Source organism: Rhincodon typus, chromosome 32 (genome assembly GCF_021869965.1).
Source record: "Rhincodon typus isolate 14 chromosome 32, sRhiTyp1.1, whole genome shotgun sequence".
In the NCBI taxonomy this organism is placed as follows: domain Eukaryota; kingdom Metazoa; phylum Chordata; class Chondrichthyes; order Orectolobiformes; family Rhincodontidae; genus Rhincodon; species Rhincodon typus.
Genome location: NC_063363.1, coordinates 5,642,409 through 5,663,972, shown reverse-complemented (window position 1 = coordinate 5,663,972; position 21,564 = coordinate 5,642,409). Strand labels below are relative to the sequence as shown.

At 42.9% G+C, this 21,564-nt stretch overlaps 1 protein-coding gene across 1 annotated transcript in view; it reads right to left on the bottom strand.

Annotated features, from left to right (window-relative positions):
* The window catches only part of tmprss4a (transmembrane serine protease 4a), a 44,252-nt gene that overhangs the window by 13,935 nt on the left and 8,753 nt on the right, over nucleotides 1-21,564 (bottom strand). The window contains exons 2-6 of the mRNA XM_048615679.1: nucleotides 11,732-11,816; nucleotides 9,356-9,466; nucleotides 8,144-8,296; nucleotides 7,922-8,051; nucleotides 4,299-4,406 (exon numbers count right to left, since the gene is read on the bottom strand). Of these exons, the coding sequence (XP_048471636.1) occupies nucleotides 4,299-4,406; nucleotides 7,922-8,051; nucleotides 8,144-8,296; nucleotides 9,356-9,466; nucleotides 11,732-11,741 (512 nt within the window). The 5' untranslated portion in view covers nucleotides 11,742-11,816. The remainder of the gene's footprint in view (nucleotides 1-4,298; nucleotides 4,407-7,921; nucleotides 8,052-8,143; nucleotides 8,297-9,355; nucleotides 9,467-11,731; nucleotides 11,817-21,564) is intronic.

Genomic DNA, 21,564 nt, shown 5'->3' with positions numbered 1-21,564 from the left:
TGTTATCTCTGACTCCAGCATCAGCAGTTCTTACTATCTCTACAGGAACATAAGAAACAGGAACAGGAATAGGTCATATGTTTGCTCACGCCTGCTCCTTCATTCAATAAGATAATGGTTGATCTTGACACTGACTCAGCTCCACTTAGCCACCCCACTCTTCACCTGATCAAAAATCTATACTTGCCTTAAAAATAATCAACGAGGTAGCCTCAACTGCTTCACTGGGCAGGGAATTCCAAAGATTCACAACCCTTTGGGTGAAGATGTTCCTCCTCAGCTCAGTCCCAAATCTGCTCCAACCTTATATTGAGGCTGTGCCCCCTAGTTCTAGTTTGACCCACTGGTAAAAACAACCTCCACTCTATCCCCTTCCTATTCATATATTCAGAGGCGCTTTCTTGTTCCTCTGATGCTGCCTGGCCTGCTGTGTTCCTCTAGCTCCACGCTGTGTTATCTCTTATGTCCCTGTGTTCTGATGGAGGCATATGGGCCAAATGATGGCAAATGAGACTAGATCAATATAGAATATGTGGTCAGCTCATATGAATTGGACGCAAGAGTCTGTTTAGGTGCTGTATGACTCCATGTCAAACCTGGCTCTGTTGGATTTCCTCATTGCCTCTGGTTCAGTGTAAATAACTTTAAATTTCTGCCGTCTGATGGTTGATTTTCAGATGCTAGAAACAGCTCTTATTTGATCAAAGCTCTTTATGATTTTAAATGTTGTAATTGTACCAGTCTCCACCACTTCCTCTGGCAGCTCATTCCATACACGCACCACCCTCTGCATGAAAACATTGCCCCTTGGGTCCCTTTTAAATCTTTCCCCTCCCACCTTAAACCTATGACCTCTAGCTTTGGACTCCCCTACCCTGGGGAAAAGACCTTAGCTATTCATCCTATCCATACCCCTCATGATTTTATTAACCACTATAAGGTCACCCCTCAGCCTCCGACATTCCAGGTAAAATAGCCCCAGCCTATTCAGCCTCTCCCTATAGCTCAAACCCTCCAGTCCTCGCAACATCCTTGCAAATCTTTTCTGAACCCTTTCAAGTTACACAACATTTTTCTTATAGCAGAAGGCGGGAGGAGATGTTTCTATAAGAACTTTCCTAAAGGGAATTGGATGGATAATTGAAGACTAGAAATTGCAGGAGTATAGATAAGGCTAAGGGAATGAGATTAGAACATAGAACAGTACAGCACAGTACAGGCCCTTCAGCCCATGATGTTGTACCAACCTATTATCCTACTCTAAGTTCAAACTACCCTGCATATCCTACGTTTTACTGTCATCCATGGTGCCTATCCAAGTGTCGCTAAAATGTCCCTAATGTGTATGACTCTAATAGCACAGCTGGCAGGACACCCACCCATCTGTGCAAAGAACCTACTTCTGGCATCTCCCCTATACCCTCCTCCAATCACCTTAAAATTATGACCCCTCGTGATAGTCATTCCCGCCCTGGGAAAAAGTCTCTGGCTATCCACTCTATCTATGCTTCTCTTCATCTTGTTCACCTCTATGAAGTCACCTCTCATCCGTCTTCGTTCCAATGAGAAAAGCCCTAGTTCCTTCAACCTTTCCTCATAAGACCTGCCCTCCAGTCCAGGCAGCATCCTGGTAAATCTCCTCTGCACCCTCTCTAAAGCTTCCACATCCTTCCTATAATGAGGTGACTAGAACTGAACACAATATTGCAAGTGTGGTCTAACCAAGACTTTAAACAGCTGCAGCATAACCTCACAGCTCTTAAACTCAATTCCCCTGCCAATGAAAGCCAACACACCATACACCTTCTTAACAACCCTATCAACTTGAGTGGCAACTTTGAGAGATCTGTGGACGTGGGCCCCAAGATCCTTCTGTTCCTCCACATTGCCAAGAATCCTGCCATTAACCCTGTATTCTGCATTCAAATTCAACCTTCCAAAATGAATCACTTCACACTTTTCCAGGTTGAATTCCATCTGCCATTTCTTTGCCCAGCTCTGCATCCTGTCAATGTCCCATTGCAACCCACAACAGCCCTCTGTATTACTGTATCACTCTTCAAAAGAGCTGGTCGAGGATTGATGGGCTGAATGGTCTCAATCTTTGCTGTGCTATTTTACAGTTTTGGTGTGAAATCTTCTACCTTTAACTACATCTTGGTTGCAAAAAAACAAAAATAAAAATCAAAAATTAATCTGGAACAATCCTAAACTTCACATAGGTTGTTCTTCCATGATCCAACATTAGAACATATTCAAAAACATCTCAGCAACCACATTCAGGTGAAGCAAGTCACAGGATGCCTGGGGAGAGAGACTTATTGCGCTGCTATAGTGCAGCAATTGTTAAGAGACCAGGAAACGGACTGGGATTTCCAATCATCTGGGGCTGCCCAAGAACCACTGATGAATTTTATAAACACTGCTAGAAGCAAATTCAGCCACGTCATCAGGATATTTAAAGACATTGGGACTGCCTCACAGCACCAGGGACTCAGGTTCGATTCCACCCTCGGGCAACTGTGCAAATTCCACACATTCTCCCCGTGTCTGCGTGGGTTTCCTCCCGAAGTCCAAAGATGTGCAGGTTAGGTGGATTGACCATGCTAAATTGTCCCACAGTGTTCAGGGATGGGTAGGTTAGGTGGGTGAGCAATGGTATAAACCCCATGTGGGGTTATGGGGTAGGTGTGAGATCCTCTGAGGATCACTGCAAACTTGATGGGCCAAATACTTTCTTTCTGTACTATTTGTATCCTGTGATTCTATGAAATGCTTTTGGTTAATAATTGTAAAAAAGTCAGATAAAAGATCAGTTGGACTAATAGTCAAATATTGTCCTGTCAGAACACTGGTGAAGAATATTCTAGTTAGTTTGGGAAGGCATTGCACTGACAACACACACACACATGGGGTAACTGATGGCAGTAGTGTGATGCTAAGATGATTGAAAATAGTATACATATATGTGGGGAAACCTGCAGGAATATGTTCAGAGTTTTGGTACATGAGACTGGACATTGTGGTTGAACAGTGTAGGTGAAGCTTTTGTGATAGTGGAGTGTGTATTAATTTACCTGGGAGGATCTTACTGCAAAACTGAGAATCTGTAAAGGCAAAATATTCATTCTCAATGTCAACCCCTCTCACATGGGTGAGTGAACATTTTCACCCTCTCTCCAAAAGGAAAAGAACAACTCGAGTGTGACCAAACTTCTGAGGTAGAGGGTTTTTTTTTTTGTTTACATAAATCAGATTAGCGGCGTTCCCTTAGTTACATAGAACATAGAACATTACAGCGGAGTACAGGCCCTTTGGCCCTCGATGTTGCGCCAACCTGTGAAACCAATCTGAAGCCCATCTAACCTAGACTATTCCATTATCATCCATATGTTTATCCAATGACCATTTAAATGCCCACATCCAATTTAATAGTAAAATAATCTTCTAAAGATGTCAAAATAGTCTTGAGCCTTTAGTCTGCTATTTTAAGTTCAAAAGAGGTATTCAGTTTATAAATCTATAAGAGGAAAGAGGTTTCTACCAAAGTAGCAATGAAGGATGGTGGAAGCGATGAGGTAAGGGAGGAGACTAGTCTGCAACAATCCTGAATCCTTCCTTCAAATGTTAATTTTATATCAAACAATTTTTCCAAAGTTCTGTCAATATAAACAAGAAGAAAGTGAATTAACACTCTGGACTGTTTGCAAAGTCTTTGAGAATGGTGCTTGACCTACAATTTCTCTCTACTTCAAAAAGGAATGAGAACCAGGTAGGTTCTATACAGGGAAACCAATATCCTTCAGGTCAAGGAGAAAATTAGCACAATGCTCTTTACACAGTTCAGGATGATAATGGAATAGTTTAGGTTAGATGGGCTTCAGATTGGTTTCACAGGTCGGCGCAACATTGAGGGCCGAAGGGCCTGTACTGCGCTGTAATGTTCTATGTTCTATGTTCTACAAAGGTCCTTCAAAGCCCCATCACAGCATGACCCACGCCAGATCTAAATGACTAATGGTTTGCTCCCAGTTAGAGAGAGGTGCATTCAGAAACAAACATGTCTCAAGCACCCACTTTCCCTAATCTGAGTTTAATCTCAGGAACGTGTCAAGGAAAATTCCATTTGTAAATCAGAACCTAAGGTACTTCAGTAAAAAATCCCATCACCCTCACGCTTAAGTGTGGAACCTAGACCTGATATAAACTAAGGCGAACATAATTCCAAATAAATTCATCAACTCCTCCTCAGCTATACATCAGTTCATTGAGGGTTACAAACACCAGGTTGTACTCACCCTTCCATCAACACATTCTGAATGGAGACAGGGTTGGTGACTTTGCTGAAGTCGATTATCTTGTGCGAGGGCCAGAGTCTCTTGTCCACAGGACTACCCACAGGGCTACTGCAGAGCAATAACATTCATTCATTAAAACCTTCCAAACATGGTCAGTACATCATAGCCAGTACATCACTGCTGGCAGAAACTCTGGTGCATTTGCTCAATTCAAGATCCAGTTTGATGCGATTTGACAATGTGACTGACATCAGAATTCTTAACATTAAAAACCCAGTAACAGTGCACAAACTACTTGGAGTTGCACTTTGCAGATCTATTTTTTGTTTAAAACTTCACTCACAGGACATAGGTGTCACTGACTAGGCCAGAAACTTTGGCCCATTCCAACTTCTGGAGGGTTTGGGTGACTGAATTTCTATTCTCCTGCTGCCCAGTTTCTATAGCCTCTCCTCCTAACTCAGTTTTCCCATGCCAGTTTGCAGCAGGCAGTCACCTTTCCCAAGGTCTGGCAGTCTGTGATGCCTATCTGTATCTGAAGAGAAGCCAGACCAGAATTCTGTGCAATCTCCATCGACCCGCTTCATTTCTGATTGCACTCTCAATCGACAAAGCTCAAGGTCTTACATGTCCCTATTATTATGGCTGCCAGCTTCTTCAGTTCTTTGGACAAAGGAAGGCAGACCTAACATCATGACCTCCACCATTGGAAAGCAAGGAGACAGTCCCCAGTTCACTCCAGTTAGAATAGGGCTCAAACCACCAAGCTGTTGGCACCAATCTGATCTACATTAGTCACCCAGCTACATCACGAGAGTGATCAGGAATCTATCCTGCCTTTGCTGTGTATTAGAGGGATTTACAAGTTGATGGTCAACCTGTTTGGCCATGTCAGAAGCTCACCTTTGGTGGTTGTCATGTCCTGGAGTGGGACTTGGACCCAGAGCTTCTGGCTCAAAGGCAGGGACACTACCCACTGCACAAGACCTTTTACTGTTACCATACACTGTGTCAAAGACATCAGTGTTCTATTCATCAATGTCTTCAAATCTCTCATGTCATGTCCTGTAAATCATGATGTTTCACTATGACATAACTTTGAATGCACATTAAACATCTGTGACTCATCATCAACTCTATTCTACCCTGATCTTTTGATCAGCTGGATCCCGGTATAAAGGATCTTACAGTGAGGGATCATTTGTTAAAAAGAATGCAACGAGGTAACGTTTAAACTATAAATCTTTCAGCTCAGTTCAGCCTGCATCTTGAATGGATGTTAACAATCCCATGGCATTTTGAAAAAGTCTTTCCATTGTCCTTTAGTGACTGTTAACTGCATGCTCATCTGCTTAATGATATGAAATCATACTAAGCACAACCTGCCTCATGTATTGGCCTGTCTAACAGTCACAGATCACAGAATCCCTACAGTGTGTAAACAGGCCTTTCGGCCCAACAAGTCCACACTAACACTCAGAGCATCCCACCCAGACCCATCCCCCTATAACCCACCTAATCTACACATCCCTGAACGCTATGAGCAATTTAGCATGGCCAATCCACCTAACCTGCACATCTTTGGACTGTGGGAGGAAACCAGAGCACCCGGAGGAAATGTGCAAACTCCACACATACAGTTGTCCGAAGGTAGAATTGAACCCGAGTTCCTAGTGCTGTGAGGCAGCAGCGCTAACCACTGAGCCACTGTGCCGCCCCAAGTCACTGATCTTCAAAGCAACTCATTCTTTGAGGTGCTTCCAGATGCTAAGGCAAAACAACATTCCCCAGATTCTGTTTTAAATCAAGATCTGGTCACTAGGTTCTGAAAATGTCCTAGTAAATTGGAAAACCAGCAATGCAACACCATTGTTCAAGAAAGGAGGGAAATACATAGGCCAGTCAGCCTGACATATCTCAAAGCTAGAATCCACGATCAAATATGGAGTAGTAGGACATTTTGAATGTCTTTTTACAATAGTGCTGAATCAACGCGGTTTTGAGAAAGGGAACAAAAGCAGACATTGCAGGGAAAATCTCAGCAGGACTGGCAGCATCTGTGGAAATCTGAAACAAAAACAGAAATTGCTGGAAAATCTCAGTGTAGAGAAAGAGTCATCATTTCTGACGCCAACAGTCATGAAGGGTCACCAGACTCGAAATGCTAATTCTGATTTATCTTTGCAGATGCTGCCAGACCTGCTCAGTTTTTCCAGCAATTTCTGCTTTTGTTTCTTATTTGCAGTATCTGCAGTTCTTTAACATTTTTTGTTTGTGAAAGGGAAGTTATTATTGACAATTTTATTTGACAATGTAACAAGCAGGGTAGTTAAAACAGGAACAAGTGCTAGTAGTATATTTGGATTTCCAAAAGTCATGTGATACCATGCCACATTAAAAACTCCACAAGTTGAGGAAACAGTGTTATAGTGGTTATATCACTGGACTAGTAATCCAAAACCTCAGGCTAAGACACTGGGGACATGGATTCAGTTCCCACCATGGCAGATGGTAAAATTTGAATTCACAAGTAAATGATATCAAAAGCTACTCTAATGGCCACTGCGAAATGTTGGCATCAATAATCCATTTGGTTTACTAGAACTGGCCTATATGTGACTCCAGACCCACTGCAATATGGTTGATTCTTAACTGCCCTCTGAAATGGCCCTAGCAAGGTGCTCAGTTCAAGGGGCAATTAGTGACAGGCAATAATTACTGGCCCAGCCGGTGATCCCCACATCCCATGAACCAATAAGAAAGGCCACGGTGTTAGGGGTGATACATTATTACGGATAGAGGATTGGTTAACTATCAGGGTTGGGATAAGTGGGTCATTCTCAGATTGGTGAACTATAACTCACGAAGAGGCACAGGGATCAGTGCTGGGGCCTCAGCTATTTACAATGTATAGGAATGATGCAGATGAAGGGATAGACAGTCAGTAGCACAACCTGATGATACAACTTGCATTGCCATCTGTTTTTGTGAGGCGGATACGAAGAGTTTGCAAAAGAAATGCAGATAGTGAAAGACTAAGAGAAAATGATGCAACAATTTACCTCCAATTATGTTCACATAAAATATTGAAATAATAGAGCATGTTATTATTATTTCAAAAATATTTCAAATTTCAGAGTTTAATTATTTGTGCATAGTTAGGCCCCACAAATAGAAAAGGCTAAATGATACGATAACAAGAACAGAAATTGCTGGAAAATCTCAGCAGGTCTGGCAGCATCTGTCAAATGAAATCACAGTTCATGTTTCCGGCCTAGTGAGCCTTCCTCAGAACACTTCTTTAATTAACTCTGGTTTCTCTCCACAGATGCTGCCAGACCTGCTGAGCTTTTCCAGCTATTTCTGTTTTTGTTTCTGATTTCCAGCATCCGCGGCTCTTTCGGTTTTTTTTGCTAAAATTATAGTTTTAATCTGTTTAAAAGGTGGTGTTGGGTCACATCAAGGATACATTCTCCTTCCCAAGCTTCTCCAAATTAAAACAAAAGGAAGTGGTTGTGGGATTTTGTTAACATCCAGCCAAGAGGACAGACATGGCTTGGGCTTAAAACATCTGAGCTGACAGGCATGAGGACAGAAGCAGATTGGAAATTTTTTTGCATTACTTTGAGTAGCCCAGCTGCTTGCACGCTACTTCTGCAAGGCTGGGTCGCCAGTTGTCATAACAGATGCTGTTCCATTGCTGGGTTCCTGAATCCTTCACTTGAAGGATGGATTTGGATCCATAGATTCGCACTGGAAAAAGAAAGGAACACAGGTTGTCACACCTCTAATCAGACAAACAGCGATCTCGAAAAACAGACAACACTAGATGGCTCTTTACTTACTCGGGAAAGGGTCTCTGAATGTAATGTTCATCACACACTCCAGCTCATCTTCACCTTCAGAACAATCAAAGATTCCATTGCATTGGGAATCACGAGGGATGAACTTAAAAGTTTTGGAGCAGAAGTAATAATACGTATCGATGGCTACCTTCACTGTAAAAGGGAGAGAATGGCACTGGTTACACATCAAGTCAGCTGCCTCTTGGTTGTGCTGAAGCTACTGGTAGGACAACTCAAGGCCCCTGGACAGCTTTGCCTAACACAGCAGGCTCAAAACGAAGACACCTTGCCTGAGCAATGATTCCTCACTGTGAGCCTGAATAGTAAGCTCCGATGGGATACATAGGCCATTGGAGACTTTCCAGAGGATGCCCAGATTGGGAAGTATCCGAGTTGAGCTCAGTGTCAGAGGGGTGACTAGAGTAACAAGAGAAACTGATTCAGCACAAATGACACAGGGGTGGGTTAAGGTTAGTCAAAAGTCCTTTGTCCAGTGGTGACCAGTGATTACTGTCTGCAAATGGGCACAAAGCACAGGAGCTGAATCAATTGTTTCCCCTGGATATGGGGGAACTTTCCTGCTGGTCAACTTCTGACCTTTGCTGTAGCATGATTCAGACAAACAGCAGCAGTAAATGGGATTGATTTCCTTAACACTTTAACTAAACCCACAGCAACCATGCAAGAAAGTTATGATAACGTCTGGCTCAGTTCCCAAAAACTTCTTTGCACGGGGCGGGGGGGCGGGGGGGGGGGGGGGTGGGTGGTGGTGGTGGGTGGTTGGGGTGCAGTCCACTGAAGAGTTCAAAAGTTAGATATTTGGTGGGAAATGGAGTGGAGATGCAGATCAACCATGATCTAACTAAATGGTGGAACAGGCTGGAAGGGATGAGTGGCCTCCTACTGTTCCTATGATTTGGTGACAGCAACCACATCAGCTACCCTCAACGCTCCCTGGTTTGGGGTGTCGCTTAAAATTCTCCAGTGGCACCAATCCTGATCATTGTCTTTACTGGGAAATCCGCCCAGTGTGACAGTGAGGCTCAGACAGGGATTAGATCAGGCTCTGTGCTGCTTAACATTGTCAATTATCCTGGCTGTGGGCAAAACCAGAGGATCATGAGCCAGCAATTTAAACAACAAACTGCAAAAAATAGAGAGGGCGAGGAGGAAGATCATTTAATAATATTTTGAACAAGGAAAGCAACTTACCAAAGTAAATGGAAACCACAAGAATTGCTATAACTGTAATGACCAAGATCACAGTTATAATGGTCTTCCGTTTTGACATTTTGCATCTGAATGGAAATTTGGTAGATATTTCTGGAGATTGGAAAACATGTATTTATTAGTACGTGGACATTAAACTATCCCAATGCCTACTGCCTGTGAAGGAGGAAAGGTTTGGAATTGGAGTCTTGAACTGAGCATGCTCTTTGACTGCACTTTATTCATGGGTGTCTGGGAACGGGGAGGGAAGAAAAAGTTCAAATGCTTTAAAGGAGGGAAAAATATTGTGAATTTGTCCCATCCCAGGAACAGGAGAGTTAGGAAAGGGGTTAAAAGTTGCTGCAGTATCTCCAAGAGCAGGAGGATGAGAGCTGCACAAATCCAGAAAGGAATTTGAGATGAAAGACAAACATGCACTCATATAATGCCTGACACAATTTCAGGATGTCCCAAAGTGCTTCTCAGCCAATTAAGGGCTCTTTTTGAATAGTCACTGTTGAAAGGCAGGAACTTAGCAACCAACTTGCACACACAAAGCTCTCACGTACAGGGAGATACTAAAAACCAGACCATCCGTTTCAGTGACATTACTGAGGAAATTAGCCAGGTCACCAAATGACACCAATGATCTCTTATAGCCACCTGAGATGGCAGACAGACCCTTGGCTTTTTTCATCTCATCTCAAAACCATACACTTAACTAAGATTTCGTGAAGGCTCTGAGTAAGGACCAAGTCACAACATGATGACTCAGACAAGAGTCCTACGATTTACAGGAGAGATTATAGGCAAAAACAGAAGTTGCTGGAAAATCTCAACAGGTGTGGCGACATCTGTGAAGGGAAATCAGAGTTAATGTTTACAGTCTGGTGATGTTAACTTTGATTTTTCTTTAGATAGGTAGCCAGACCAGCTGAGCTTTTCCAGCAACTTCTGTTTTTGTTTCTGATTTCCAGCATCTGCAGTTCTTCTGGTTTTTATTTAGGAGAAATTATAGATTTTAGCATGCTCATGTGATGGGAAAATGACTCATTTATGTCTCCAGTAAGTCTCTTAACTCTTCTTGTGACAGTCTCATTTTATAAAACGAAAAACAATTATTAGGGTGCCAGAATTAGGGTTGAACTGAAATCTTCCAAGTGGAATGCTGAGCATCAACGTCACACATTCCTGGGATATCGTTAGTAGATGTCTAATTGCAACAATAGTCACACTCTCCTGCTGTTTGTTAAAGGAATGATTTTACCTTCTACCCATTTGCTTTTCTGAAATGCTTCTCCCTTCCAACCAACAAAAACACATCTGGGTTCCCATCTCTCTGATGCCATCCAAACTGCAAATTTATTTTTATGGCAAATGTCTAATTGGCTATAATTACATCTTCACAAATCATTAATTGTAGCAATGCAGAAAAGGTCATTAAAACAAACAAGTTAGTTTGTTCAAGGCTTATTTCTAGAAGGAAGAAATTTAAAGCAGACAAGTTACGCTAAATTTGTCCACACCTGAGATGATTCTTAGAATAGCCAAACAAAAATATCTTTAAATAGAGAGAGTGTAAAGAATATGGAGCTCAAGTGAAATAATTGAGGTAAATTAGCTCTATCTACGAGAAGCTGGTTAAACACTGGAAGAAAATAGTGGTCATGTTGATGAGGGGAAATAAGGATGGCATATGATCAGCGTGGGTCCACTGAGCAGGACAGGGTGGTGTAGTGGTAATCTCACTATCCTAGAAATTCACAGACCCCATCTAACACACCAGAGACAGGAGTTCAAATCTCATCACTTAAACTGGCGTGAATTCAATTCAATTAATTAATTTGGAGTTAAAAGTTAGTATAATGGTGATGATATGTCAATTAATTTTGATTGCATTAATTGATACTCCCTGTCCTTTAAGGAAGGAAATCTGCCATTTTTACTCAAATCTGACCAGCAATATGGTTGACTCTGAAATGACCCAGCAAGCTTTTCAGTTCAAGGGCAGTTAGGGATGGGCAACAAATGCTGGCCTTGTCTGTGGGATCCACATCCCCATGAAAGAATAAAAATTGGCCTTTTTTTTTGATGCGAACTGAAACACCGAGTTATTTGCCTGTGTCCTTTCCTCCCTCCACATCCCAGCGCTAACGGGTTCCTCATTCCCTGTCCCTTCCTGTTCTGATCTCATTCCCAACTAGCAGAATCTTGACATCGGTTTAGCCTCAACGCCTTTATCAAAGCCAATGTAAGATCCCATTAAAAAAAATAAAGTTAACAGCCTCTCAAGAAAGATAAAGCAAAACAGGTTTCAGGCCCCATCAAATCACCCCATTAGCCCACAGGGTCATAACATGAAGAGTTCAATTTTTAAACCTGGATCCATTGGAATGGTTGGACTTGAGGGTTTGAGGCTAACAGACTCATCCGTCTCCTCCCTTGACGTCACGCTCTCCGGTACCTGTAAAAAGGTATTCAAGAAGGACATGGTCAAAATGCTTTCCAGTGTCAAGAACTGGAGAAGATGAAAAATAATCTGGGGCGACAATGGCTTGGAGTTGGAGTTGAAGGAATGCACTTATGCTAACACCAAACACAGCTCCGATAGGAAGATCCTGGGTTTTGATCCTGGTGCTATGCAGTTACTAAATCTCCACGAGATGTCGGAAGGTGTATGATGGGCTCACGTTAGGTCACAGTCCCACAGTGGTTATTCCCCTCACTATCCCAGAGGTTCGGAGACAATTGCTGCGCTAGAGGTGGTCAGTGGCACAGCCACTGCTTACTAAAAGGCCAAAGCTTACTAACTCCCAAAACACAGGACAGGCAGAATGCGCCTGCAATTAACAAAATAAATTTCAACACAGATCAAAGCAAGATGGTGCATTTTGGTGAGCAAGAGCAAGGAGGTCACATACTGCTGGGAAAACAAGTCTAAATACTGTAGACAAGCAAACAGATCACCCTGTACAGATGGGAAAACCATAAAATAGCAGTAAAAAAAACCCTGTGTAAAAGCAAACAAATCTAAAGGGATATAACTGAAAAGCAAAGTTACGGTAAACCCATATATCGCAAAACATTTGGACAGACCACACTGAGTAGTGTGCAGAGTTCTGGTCTCAATATTATTAAAAAGGGATAGGGAGATACTGGAGAAAATGTAGTAAACAATTTACAAGTTTGCTACCAGATCCAAGGAACGATAACAGGATGGGACTGTATTCTCTCGTAGGCCAACAGTTTCCCCATCATCATCTTGAAATTTCTGAAATGGTTTAAGAGGGTAGAGGAAGAACAGGTTTCCATTTGTGAGGTGAATAAAAGCTGGAACCAGAAATATAAAGTTAGTAAACGGTGGCTCAGTGGTTAGCACTGCTGCCTCATAGCACCAGGGACCCAGGTTCGATTCCACCCTCGGGCCACTATCTGTGTGGAGTTTGCACATTCTCCCCGCGTCTGCGTAGGTTTCCTCTGGGTGCTCCAGTTTCCTCCCAATCCAAAGATGTGCAGGCTAGGTGGATTGGCCATGCTAAATTGCCTGTAGTGTTCAGGGATGAGTAGATTAGGTGAGTTATAGGGGGATCGATCTGGGTGGGATGCTCTGAGGGTCGTTATGGACTTGTTGGGCCGAAGGGCCTGTTTCCACACTGTAGGGTTATGATGATGATGATACTTTCAGTTGGCTGGAGGGCTGGTTTGCAAGATAGAGGGAAACCAACAGCTTGGGCTCAGTTCCCACACCAGCTTAGATTACTATGAAAGACTCTCTTTCACAATCTCTCTCCTCACCCAACCAGTGGTGACCCTCAGGTTAAACCAACATCAGTCATCTCTCTCTGTAATGAGAGAGCAGCCTCATGATCATGTAGGACTATGGCGACTTTATCTTCTTAAATGCCATGAGAAATCCAGCAGAAACTCCTCTGACCACAGCATGATAAGAAGGCAGAACTCATGACCACAGAGTGATCAACATAATAGCGGAAACGCCTTTAAAATGAAGTGTAGTAAACATGAGAGAGATAATGGAATGTAGAGCAGTCAACAAAGCTGTAGTGGAGCGTAAACACTGGGATGGACCAGCTAAGCCTCTAAGGATGTTCAGCCTAAAATGGACCAAGTAATTCACAACTTTCAATAGGTGAACAGAGCCAGCCCGCCCACGAATTCCTGTGTGAATGAGGGGGTCTGGTGGTCTCCATAGCTTGAACTTTCCCCGCACAGCATTAACAAGTTCAACTGTGATTCTTTTGCTCAGACTCTATCATCTACTCTAATAATGTCTTCCATGGGCTGAATCATTCCTACACATTGACAATGCAGAGTATAAGGGCTTTGGCCATAAGATCCCAGAGGATCAGGAGTCAAAATCCCACAATAATCTGATCGAATAAATCTAGTCATTTGTGGACTGGCATCAGAAATAAAGTGACCGTGGAATCTGTTAGATTGTTGTTAAAAAAAAAACAAGTCACTGGTCCTTCATCCAAAAATAGCTATCCATTCTAAAGGAAGAAAATTGCTAGAGAAACTCAGCAGGTCTGGCAGCGTCTGTGGAGAGAGAAACAGATTTAACATTTAGAGTTCTTCACAAAGGCTCAGATGCCTTCAATCCAGCTGAGTTGCTCTTGCACTTTCTCCTTTTATTTCAAATTTCCAGCATCTGCAACATTTTGCTTTGATTCAAGAACTTTACTCAAGCCTCCATGTTATTTTAATTCCACACAATCTGCTCGAGTCATAATGCCTTTTGAAATGGAGAAACTTGCTAATCCCACTTGTACAGGACAACCAAGAAGAGACATAATACAACCCTGCCCCCAACAACTACTGTATCATGGTTCTGAAGAAGGGTCACTCGACCCAAAACGTTAACTCTGATTTCTCTCCACAGATGCTGCCAGACCTGCTGAGGTTTTCCAGTATTTCTGTTTTTTGTTTCAGGTTTCCAGCATTTGCAGTCTTTTCGTTTTTTTTAACCATTGTACTCCCTCCAGCTGTCAGCTTCCATGAGTCTAAAAATCACCGATTTTCACTTGAAGAACAGCCAATGGAACATTAGGATTGAAATGTAGATAAAAAAAATTCATCCGGATCAAGTAACTTCGTATGTTTCCCTCATGCCAGTCACCGGTAACGCTAGCTCCTGGGGTCAGTGAGGATTGGGGTGGAGGACAAAGGAGCGAAAGGAAGAGAAAAATTTGAGCGTAATTTCAGGAAGCCTCTGCATGTAAAACATTGAGCAATTCCAGGTCAGGGTTATCGCGGAGGTTCCTGGGTGGTCTTACCTCAGCCATAATCCCCCAGTTACACCAATCTCCTCCTAGCCTGACATCGACACAACTTCCTTTTCTTTCTGTGTTATCGCTGATTAAACTGTTTGGAGATGTTACGACATACCTCTGGAGCAGATGGGACTTGAACATAGGGTTCCTGGTCCAGAGCTAGGGACACGGGAACTGCAGTGATTCAAGGCCACAACTCACCAACACCATTTCAAGGGCAACTAGGGACGGGCAATGCCCACATCTCATGAATGAATAAAAACCATGGCACCACAAGAGTCCTTCACACAGCTCCTATTACACGCTAAGGAATTACAAACAGAAGCCAGTCAGCCACTCAAATCTGTTCCAAAATATCATGAAGGGGCATGGATAGGGTGAATAACCAAGGCCCTTTTCCCAGGGTAGGGAGCCCAAAACTCGAGGGCACAGGTTTGAAGTCGAGAGGGGAAAGGTTTCAAAAGGGACCCAAGGGGCAACTTTTTCATGTAGAGGGTGGTAAGTGTTTGGAATGAGCTGTCAGAGGAAGTGGTGGAGGCTGGTACAATTACAACATTTAAAAGGCATCTGGATGGGTACATGAATAGGAAGGATTTAGAGGGATATGGGCCAAATGCTGGCAAATAGGACTAGATTAATTTAAGATATATGGTCGGCATGAACGAGTTGGACCAAAGGGTCTGTTTCTGTGCTGTACAACTCTATGGCTCTAAATAATTAGATTAAAGCAGATCTGTATCTTAACTCCATTTTCCCTCTCACATCCCACAAAAATGCATTCATCGAAATGTTGACATTTCAACTGAACTTCAGTCTTGGGTGTTTGCAGTCGGTCATTTTAAATTTCAAACCCTTTGTATGAAGGAGTGCTTCTTGGTGCCAGCTCTGAATGACTGGGCTGTAATTTTCAGGTTATGATCCCTTTTGTTCTGGACTCTACTCTCACCCCTACCAACAAATGGAAATATAGTGTCTCCCTGTTTATCAACTCCTTTTAAGTATCTTCACCATTTTAATTAGATCACCCTTTAACCTTTTAAATTTCTATTTTTAACCAAAACTCAGAGGCAAGCAGAAGTGTTAAGAAACACTTGCTCACTTAGAGGCCATGTACACTGATAAAAAGCAAAAGGATATGGTGGGAGTAGAGAATGTACAGGGCTGGTCACCCAGAGGACAGGGATTCCAATCCCACTACTGGTGTTTAAGGGTTTGAAAATCAGTTTTACAATAACCTGAAAATAATAAAGCAGATATCAGCAAGTGACTGGAAAGCTATCAAATGGTGATTAAAAATCCAAAGTGAGGAGTGGAAACTTGCTGCTCTTAAATTATCAAATCTAATCCCACATTAACACATTGACATTTAATTGCCATGTTAGCTCAGTTGCCTGAATGGCTGGCTTGCGATACAGAGTGATGCTAATGGCACGGGTTCAATTCCTACATTGGCTGAAGTTATCATGAAGGTCCCACGTTCTCAAACTCTCCCTTTTCCTCCAGTTTGCGTCCTTCTGTCAATTTCACATGGTCCATCTCTAACTCTTCCCTTCCACTCAACATCTGTCTCCACTTCTGGGATGAGTTATTTCCTAATTTTCAGTGTAAGTACATGACTACACTTCCTTGCATTTATTAACCACAGGATTTGTCCTATTCTCCCCATCTCTCCAGCTCAGTCACATCATATGTGACAACACAACCTCTCACAACAATGCTTCTGAGATGCCTTCCTTTCTCCTCAGGAAGACTCCCCCTTCCCATGGTTGACAAAGTCCTTGATCAGGTCTTCTCCATCTCATGCACATTTACTCTTGCCTCTTCCCTTTGCTCCCAGACCAAGAAAGGGTTCACCATGCCCTCACCTTCCACCACAACCAGCCCCAGCACTCACAATGTCTTCGCCAAACTCCAGCATGGTTCCAACTTCCTGACTCCAACTCCCCCGTCAGTATTCCAAAAGCAGCACTTTCTTCCACAGAACCCTTGACCACTCCCCAGTCGCCCTCAGTAACTCTGACCCTTCCCAGGGCACGATCTGGCACAGGAGGTGTAAGAGCTGCCTGTTTAAATTCTCCCTCCTGCCACCAAAGACACAAAAACTCCCAGCTGAAAACAAAGTTATGCTGCACCTCTTCAATTTAGAATACCGTATTCCCAGCTTCACAACACAGTCACCTCTAAAATGAGGCGGCTGGCTGTTTGTTGTATTTGTAAAACATCTCCTTCCAGTCCACAGGCATGACCAGGTTTCGTGTCATCTATTAATTTAATTCTGTGACCCATGCAGAGCTCCCCGCCCTAGGCCAGCTGCATTGTTCCAGTGAGCTTGAGATAAGATTGAAGAATGGCAACTTATATTCTCATTAAGCACACTACAGCATTCCAGACAACAGACTTCAAGAATTTAAGATTGTAAATCTCTGCATCCATTTTGTTCCATTTCTCTGAGTGTTTTGGTTTCACTCTTTTCTTTCACATAGCTGTTTGGTTTATCATCATGCCTCCTCCAGACAGCATTCCTTGTCCTGTTACCACTCCCTTTGGCCCTGCACAATCAACTTCTTCTCTCATTCAATCTCAGTCGTCTTTCACTCTAGCACAGGCTTTCCCTTGTTCATTATCCTACTCTGATCCTTTTTCACTTGCTTAACCTGACTGCATTTCAAACTTGCCCAGTTCTAATCAAAGGTCATTGACCCGAAACATCAACTCTTCTCTCCACAGATGCTGCCAGACCTGCAGATAAGTTCCAGCACATTTTTAGTTCGATCTGAAAATGACCATGTTTTAAGTGGGAGTCTGTTGTGCAGCATTTGCTCATTACAATCCAAAAGATTGCTGCGGTTTTGTCTCTCTCTCACCTTCAGAGGGGAACTTTATTCAGCTGTAAACTTATAGCTCTATGCTAGTGTGACAGTTCTCACCTCTGTCAATCTAACTGCTCACAATTCTCACGTCAGAGCTCACTGGGCATCAAGCAGCATTGACACTCCAGATGGAATCGAGTCAGTTATAGCAGGCTTCTTTAGGATTCCACAAGGAAAAGGTGGTGTGTAAATAAGGAATAGAGAAGGGAGGGAGGGAGCCAGCCAGGAATTCTGTCCCTTAATGACTGAACTTCTTGTTACAAAATGATCACAACATTTAAGCACAGATTGAACCGGTGGTCATGATGTAGTTAGTGCACACAAGGGTCAGAATGTTCAACTCAGAATCCCTACAGTGTGGGAGCAGGCCATCCGGCCCATCAATTCTAGACCGACCTTCTGAAGGACATCCAACCCAGACCCATCCCCCACCCTATCACTGTAATCCTGCATTTCCCATGGCTAATCCACCTAACCTGTACATCCCTGGACACTATGGGCAGTTTAACATGGTCAATCCACCCTAACCTGTACATCTTTGAACCATGGGAGGAAACCAGAGCCTACCAAGAGGAAACAAAACAGAAATTGCTGGAAAAGCTCAGTAGGTCTGGCAGCATGTGTGAAGGAAAAAACAGAGTTAACGTTTTGAGTCCACGACCCTTCCTCAGAGGAAATCCATGCAGGCACGGGGAGAACGTACAAACTCCACACAGTCACCAGAGGGTGGAATCGAACCTGGGTCCTTGGTGCTGTGAGGCAGCAGCTAACCGGTGAGACACTGTGCCACCCTCTTCCAGGGTTTCCCCCTCACTTCTCGAACCTTCTGTTAAAAAAGGGATATGAGAGAAGGCAGGGCACAGACTATGGGCCCCCACATCGAGGCTGGTTATGTGTTTTGCCCCCAATCATTCAGGGGATGTGTGTGTTATTGGCTGGGCTAGTGGTTATCTATCTCCTAACCGTCCTTGAGAAGGTCGTGGTGAGCTGCCTTCTTGAACTGCTGCAGTCCACTCAAAATTTTCTGTACTGGTTTAACAGAATGTACTGGCTTGCTAGGCCGTTTCAGAGAGCATCGAAGAGGCAAACACATTGTTGTGGATCTGGGGGCACATGTTAGACCAGACCAGTGAAGGTGAACAGGTTTCCTTCCTCGAGACAGTGAACTATATGGGTTTTTTTTAAATTAGAAACCCTGTCATTAGCAAACGAGACTAGCCCTGTGTCCCAGATTTATAAACTGGATTTAAAATCCCCTCTCCAGCTGCTATGATGTCTCCACAACTTTAGATTCAGGCTCTGGAGTATGCAATGAAATTACCCTCTCCATGGGTATCTACTGCTCCTGGTGTATAGTCAGTCAGGGGTGTGATGTGGGATAGGATTGAACGTGGGTGTTTACACGTTAAACAAATCACCTAATGTCAAAGTCAAAAATATAAAAAAATTACTGGAAAAGCTCAACAGGCCTGGCAGCATCTGTGGAGAGAGATCAGAGTTAACGTTTCAGGTTGAGTGACCCTTCCTCTGAACTTCAGTGGAGTGCTGTTCCACTGTCTCTCTCTCACAGCCAGGAGACTGAAACACATGGTGACAGTCTCCCTCATTCCCCAAGATGGGTTACCAAACACAGACAGGATGACTTCAAAATAAAGACACACCCCACATTCCATAAAGTCATAGGACAGAACACTCATTCACCAAAAGAAAAATGAACAGGCATTAAAAATAGAAAGCCCAGCCTCACTGCCTGACTCCTGCATCATCATAAGAAGTAGGGGCTATTCAGCCCCTCTAAGGTCATGGTTGATCAGATTTGGTCCACACGACACTTTCTTCTCCAACCTTCACAACCTTGACTCCCATTTGTTATTCAAAGATCTGTTCAATTTGGCTGTGAATATATTCAGAGACCCAGCCTCCACGTCTCACTGGGGGCAAGAATTCCAAACACTAAACACCCTCAGAGAAAGGATTTATCCTCATCTCAGTTTTAAGCTATGCCCCTTCCCACCCAATAATTCTAGACTGTCCAAGGTGGAGGAATATCCTCTCAGCATTCACCCTGACAAGTTCCTTCAAGATCCTTCAATAAGAAATACCTCCCAATCTTCTAACTTCTAAATTACACAGGCCCGATCTGATCAACTTTTCATTGTAAGTTATGGCCATCATCACAGAAACCAGCTGAGTAAGGGACCTTAGTGAGTATGTACATAGATCATTGAAGGCAACAGGACAAATGGATACAGAGTTTAACGCGGGAAAGCAGTGTTTATTAATCAAGGTATTGAATACAAGAGCGGGGAGGTTATAATGGAGATGTATAGGACATCAGTTAGTCTACACCTGGAGTACTGTATGCGGTTCTGAGTTGCCACACTATAGCAAAGATGTGAACGTACTGGAGAGGATGCAGAGGAGATTCATCAGGACGTTGCCTGGACTGGAACTATTCTGTTACAAAAAGACAAACCCGATAGACTGTGTTGTTTTCCTTGGAGCACAGAAAGCTGAGGGGAGTCCGATTGAAGTCTACAAAATTATGAAGGGCTTCAATAAGGTTGCTAGGAAGAAGCCCCTCTCATTAGAGGAATGGTCTGTTACAGAGAGCAAAGATTTAAGTGAAGAGGCAGAATGTTTACAAGGTATTTAAGGATAGCTTCTTTTCCATGCAGAGGGTGGTGCGTACCTGGAACTAAACTGCCTCAAAAAGGGCGATTGAGGCAGGAAATATCACAACATTTAAGAATTATTTAGATGAGCACTTGAAATGCCATCATATATAAGACTGTGGAAATAAGTACTGAGCAGTGGGGTTAGAATAGCTATAAAATAGATAATTGCTGGATGACTAGTTGTGTGTTGTGATTCGCTATGAGTCAAAACCTTCTCTGAACTGCTTCTAATACAATGGTATCCCAAGGAGACCAAAACTGCAGACAATACACCAGATGCAGTTTCACTGAGGTCTTGTAGATCTGTAGCAGAACTTCTCCACACACAATTTCTTTTGCAATAAACAACAACATTTCAGTAAATTTGGGCGTAATGCAGGAGGTTGCCAGGAAACTGCTAACGCAGCACACAGGAAGACAGACAACAATAGATCCATTACAATAACGCAACAACTACCTTTCCATAAATGAAAAAAAAATTATGTTTGAGAAGCAGTTTGAGGTACCCAAAGAGGTATCAGTGTCAATGGAGCAAGAACAGATTGAAGTGGTCAAATGATCTAAAGCTTCAGGTAGTCATAATTAGGATTAATCTGGGCCATACAAGTGACTGGAATCTCACTGACCTGGGCTCACAGCGTTATTACTCCACATGGCTTCTATTCCTACAGTTTTCTTCCTCCTTCTATTTCTGAATCTTTTTCATATATTCGAGAAATCTTTGGGGAACTTCTCACCAGGAAAGTGTGCAAACAGTAAAACTAGTCCGATTTATTCTCAATCCGATTTATTCTCAGTGCCACTCAATCCACCTTTGAATTGTGTTACTTGATCCTCAAACCCCAAAACTCCTCACTGTATTCAGCAAGAAACTCATTACAATTGCCTTATTCACTCAAAGTAATGTAACCTGCACGTTAACACCACTTCCTCCTGTAACCTGCAGTCTTTAAAATAAAATGCTGCCTGATCATTACTCACACCATTTATTGTCACATTTAGAATCACTTCCACTGCAATGTTTAGGAATTGGCACCTGAGAGATTTACACTAGCAAGTAAATTAATTATCCAATATCACGCACTTAGAAAACCATTTGAAGTCTCTCATGTATCCACATTGACACTATAAAGACCTCACAACAAAGCAAGTTCTCACAGTAGACCAAATACAATTCCATCAGCTGGCAATATGGGAATGACTATAAATCTGCGGGATATCTGAAAGTTACCCTTTTACATGGAGAGAGAGAGAGAGAGAGAGAGAGAGAAAGGAGACAGGAGAGACAGAGAGAGAAAGGAGACAGGAGAGACAGAAAGACAGAGCGAGAGAAGACAGGAGAAAGACAGAGAGAGAGAGAGAAGACAGGAGAG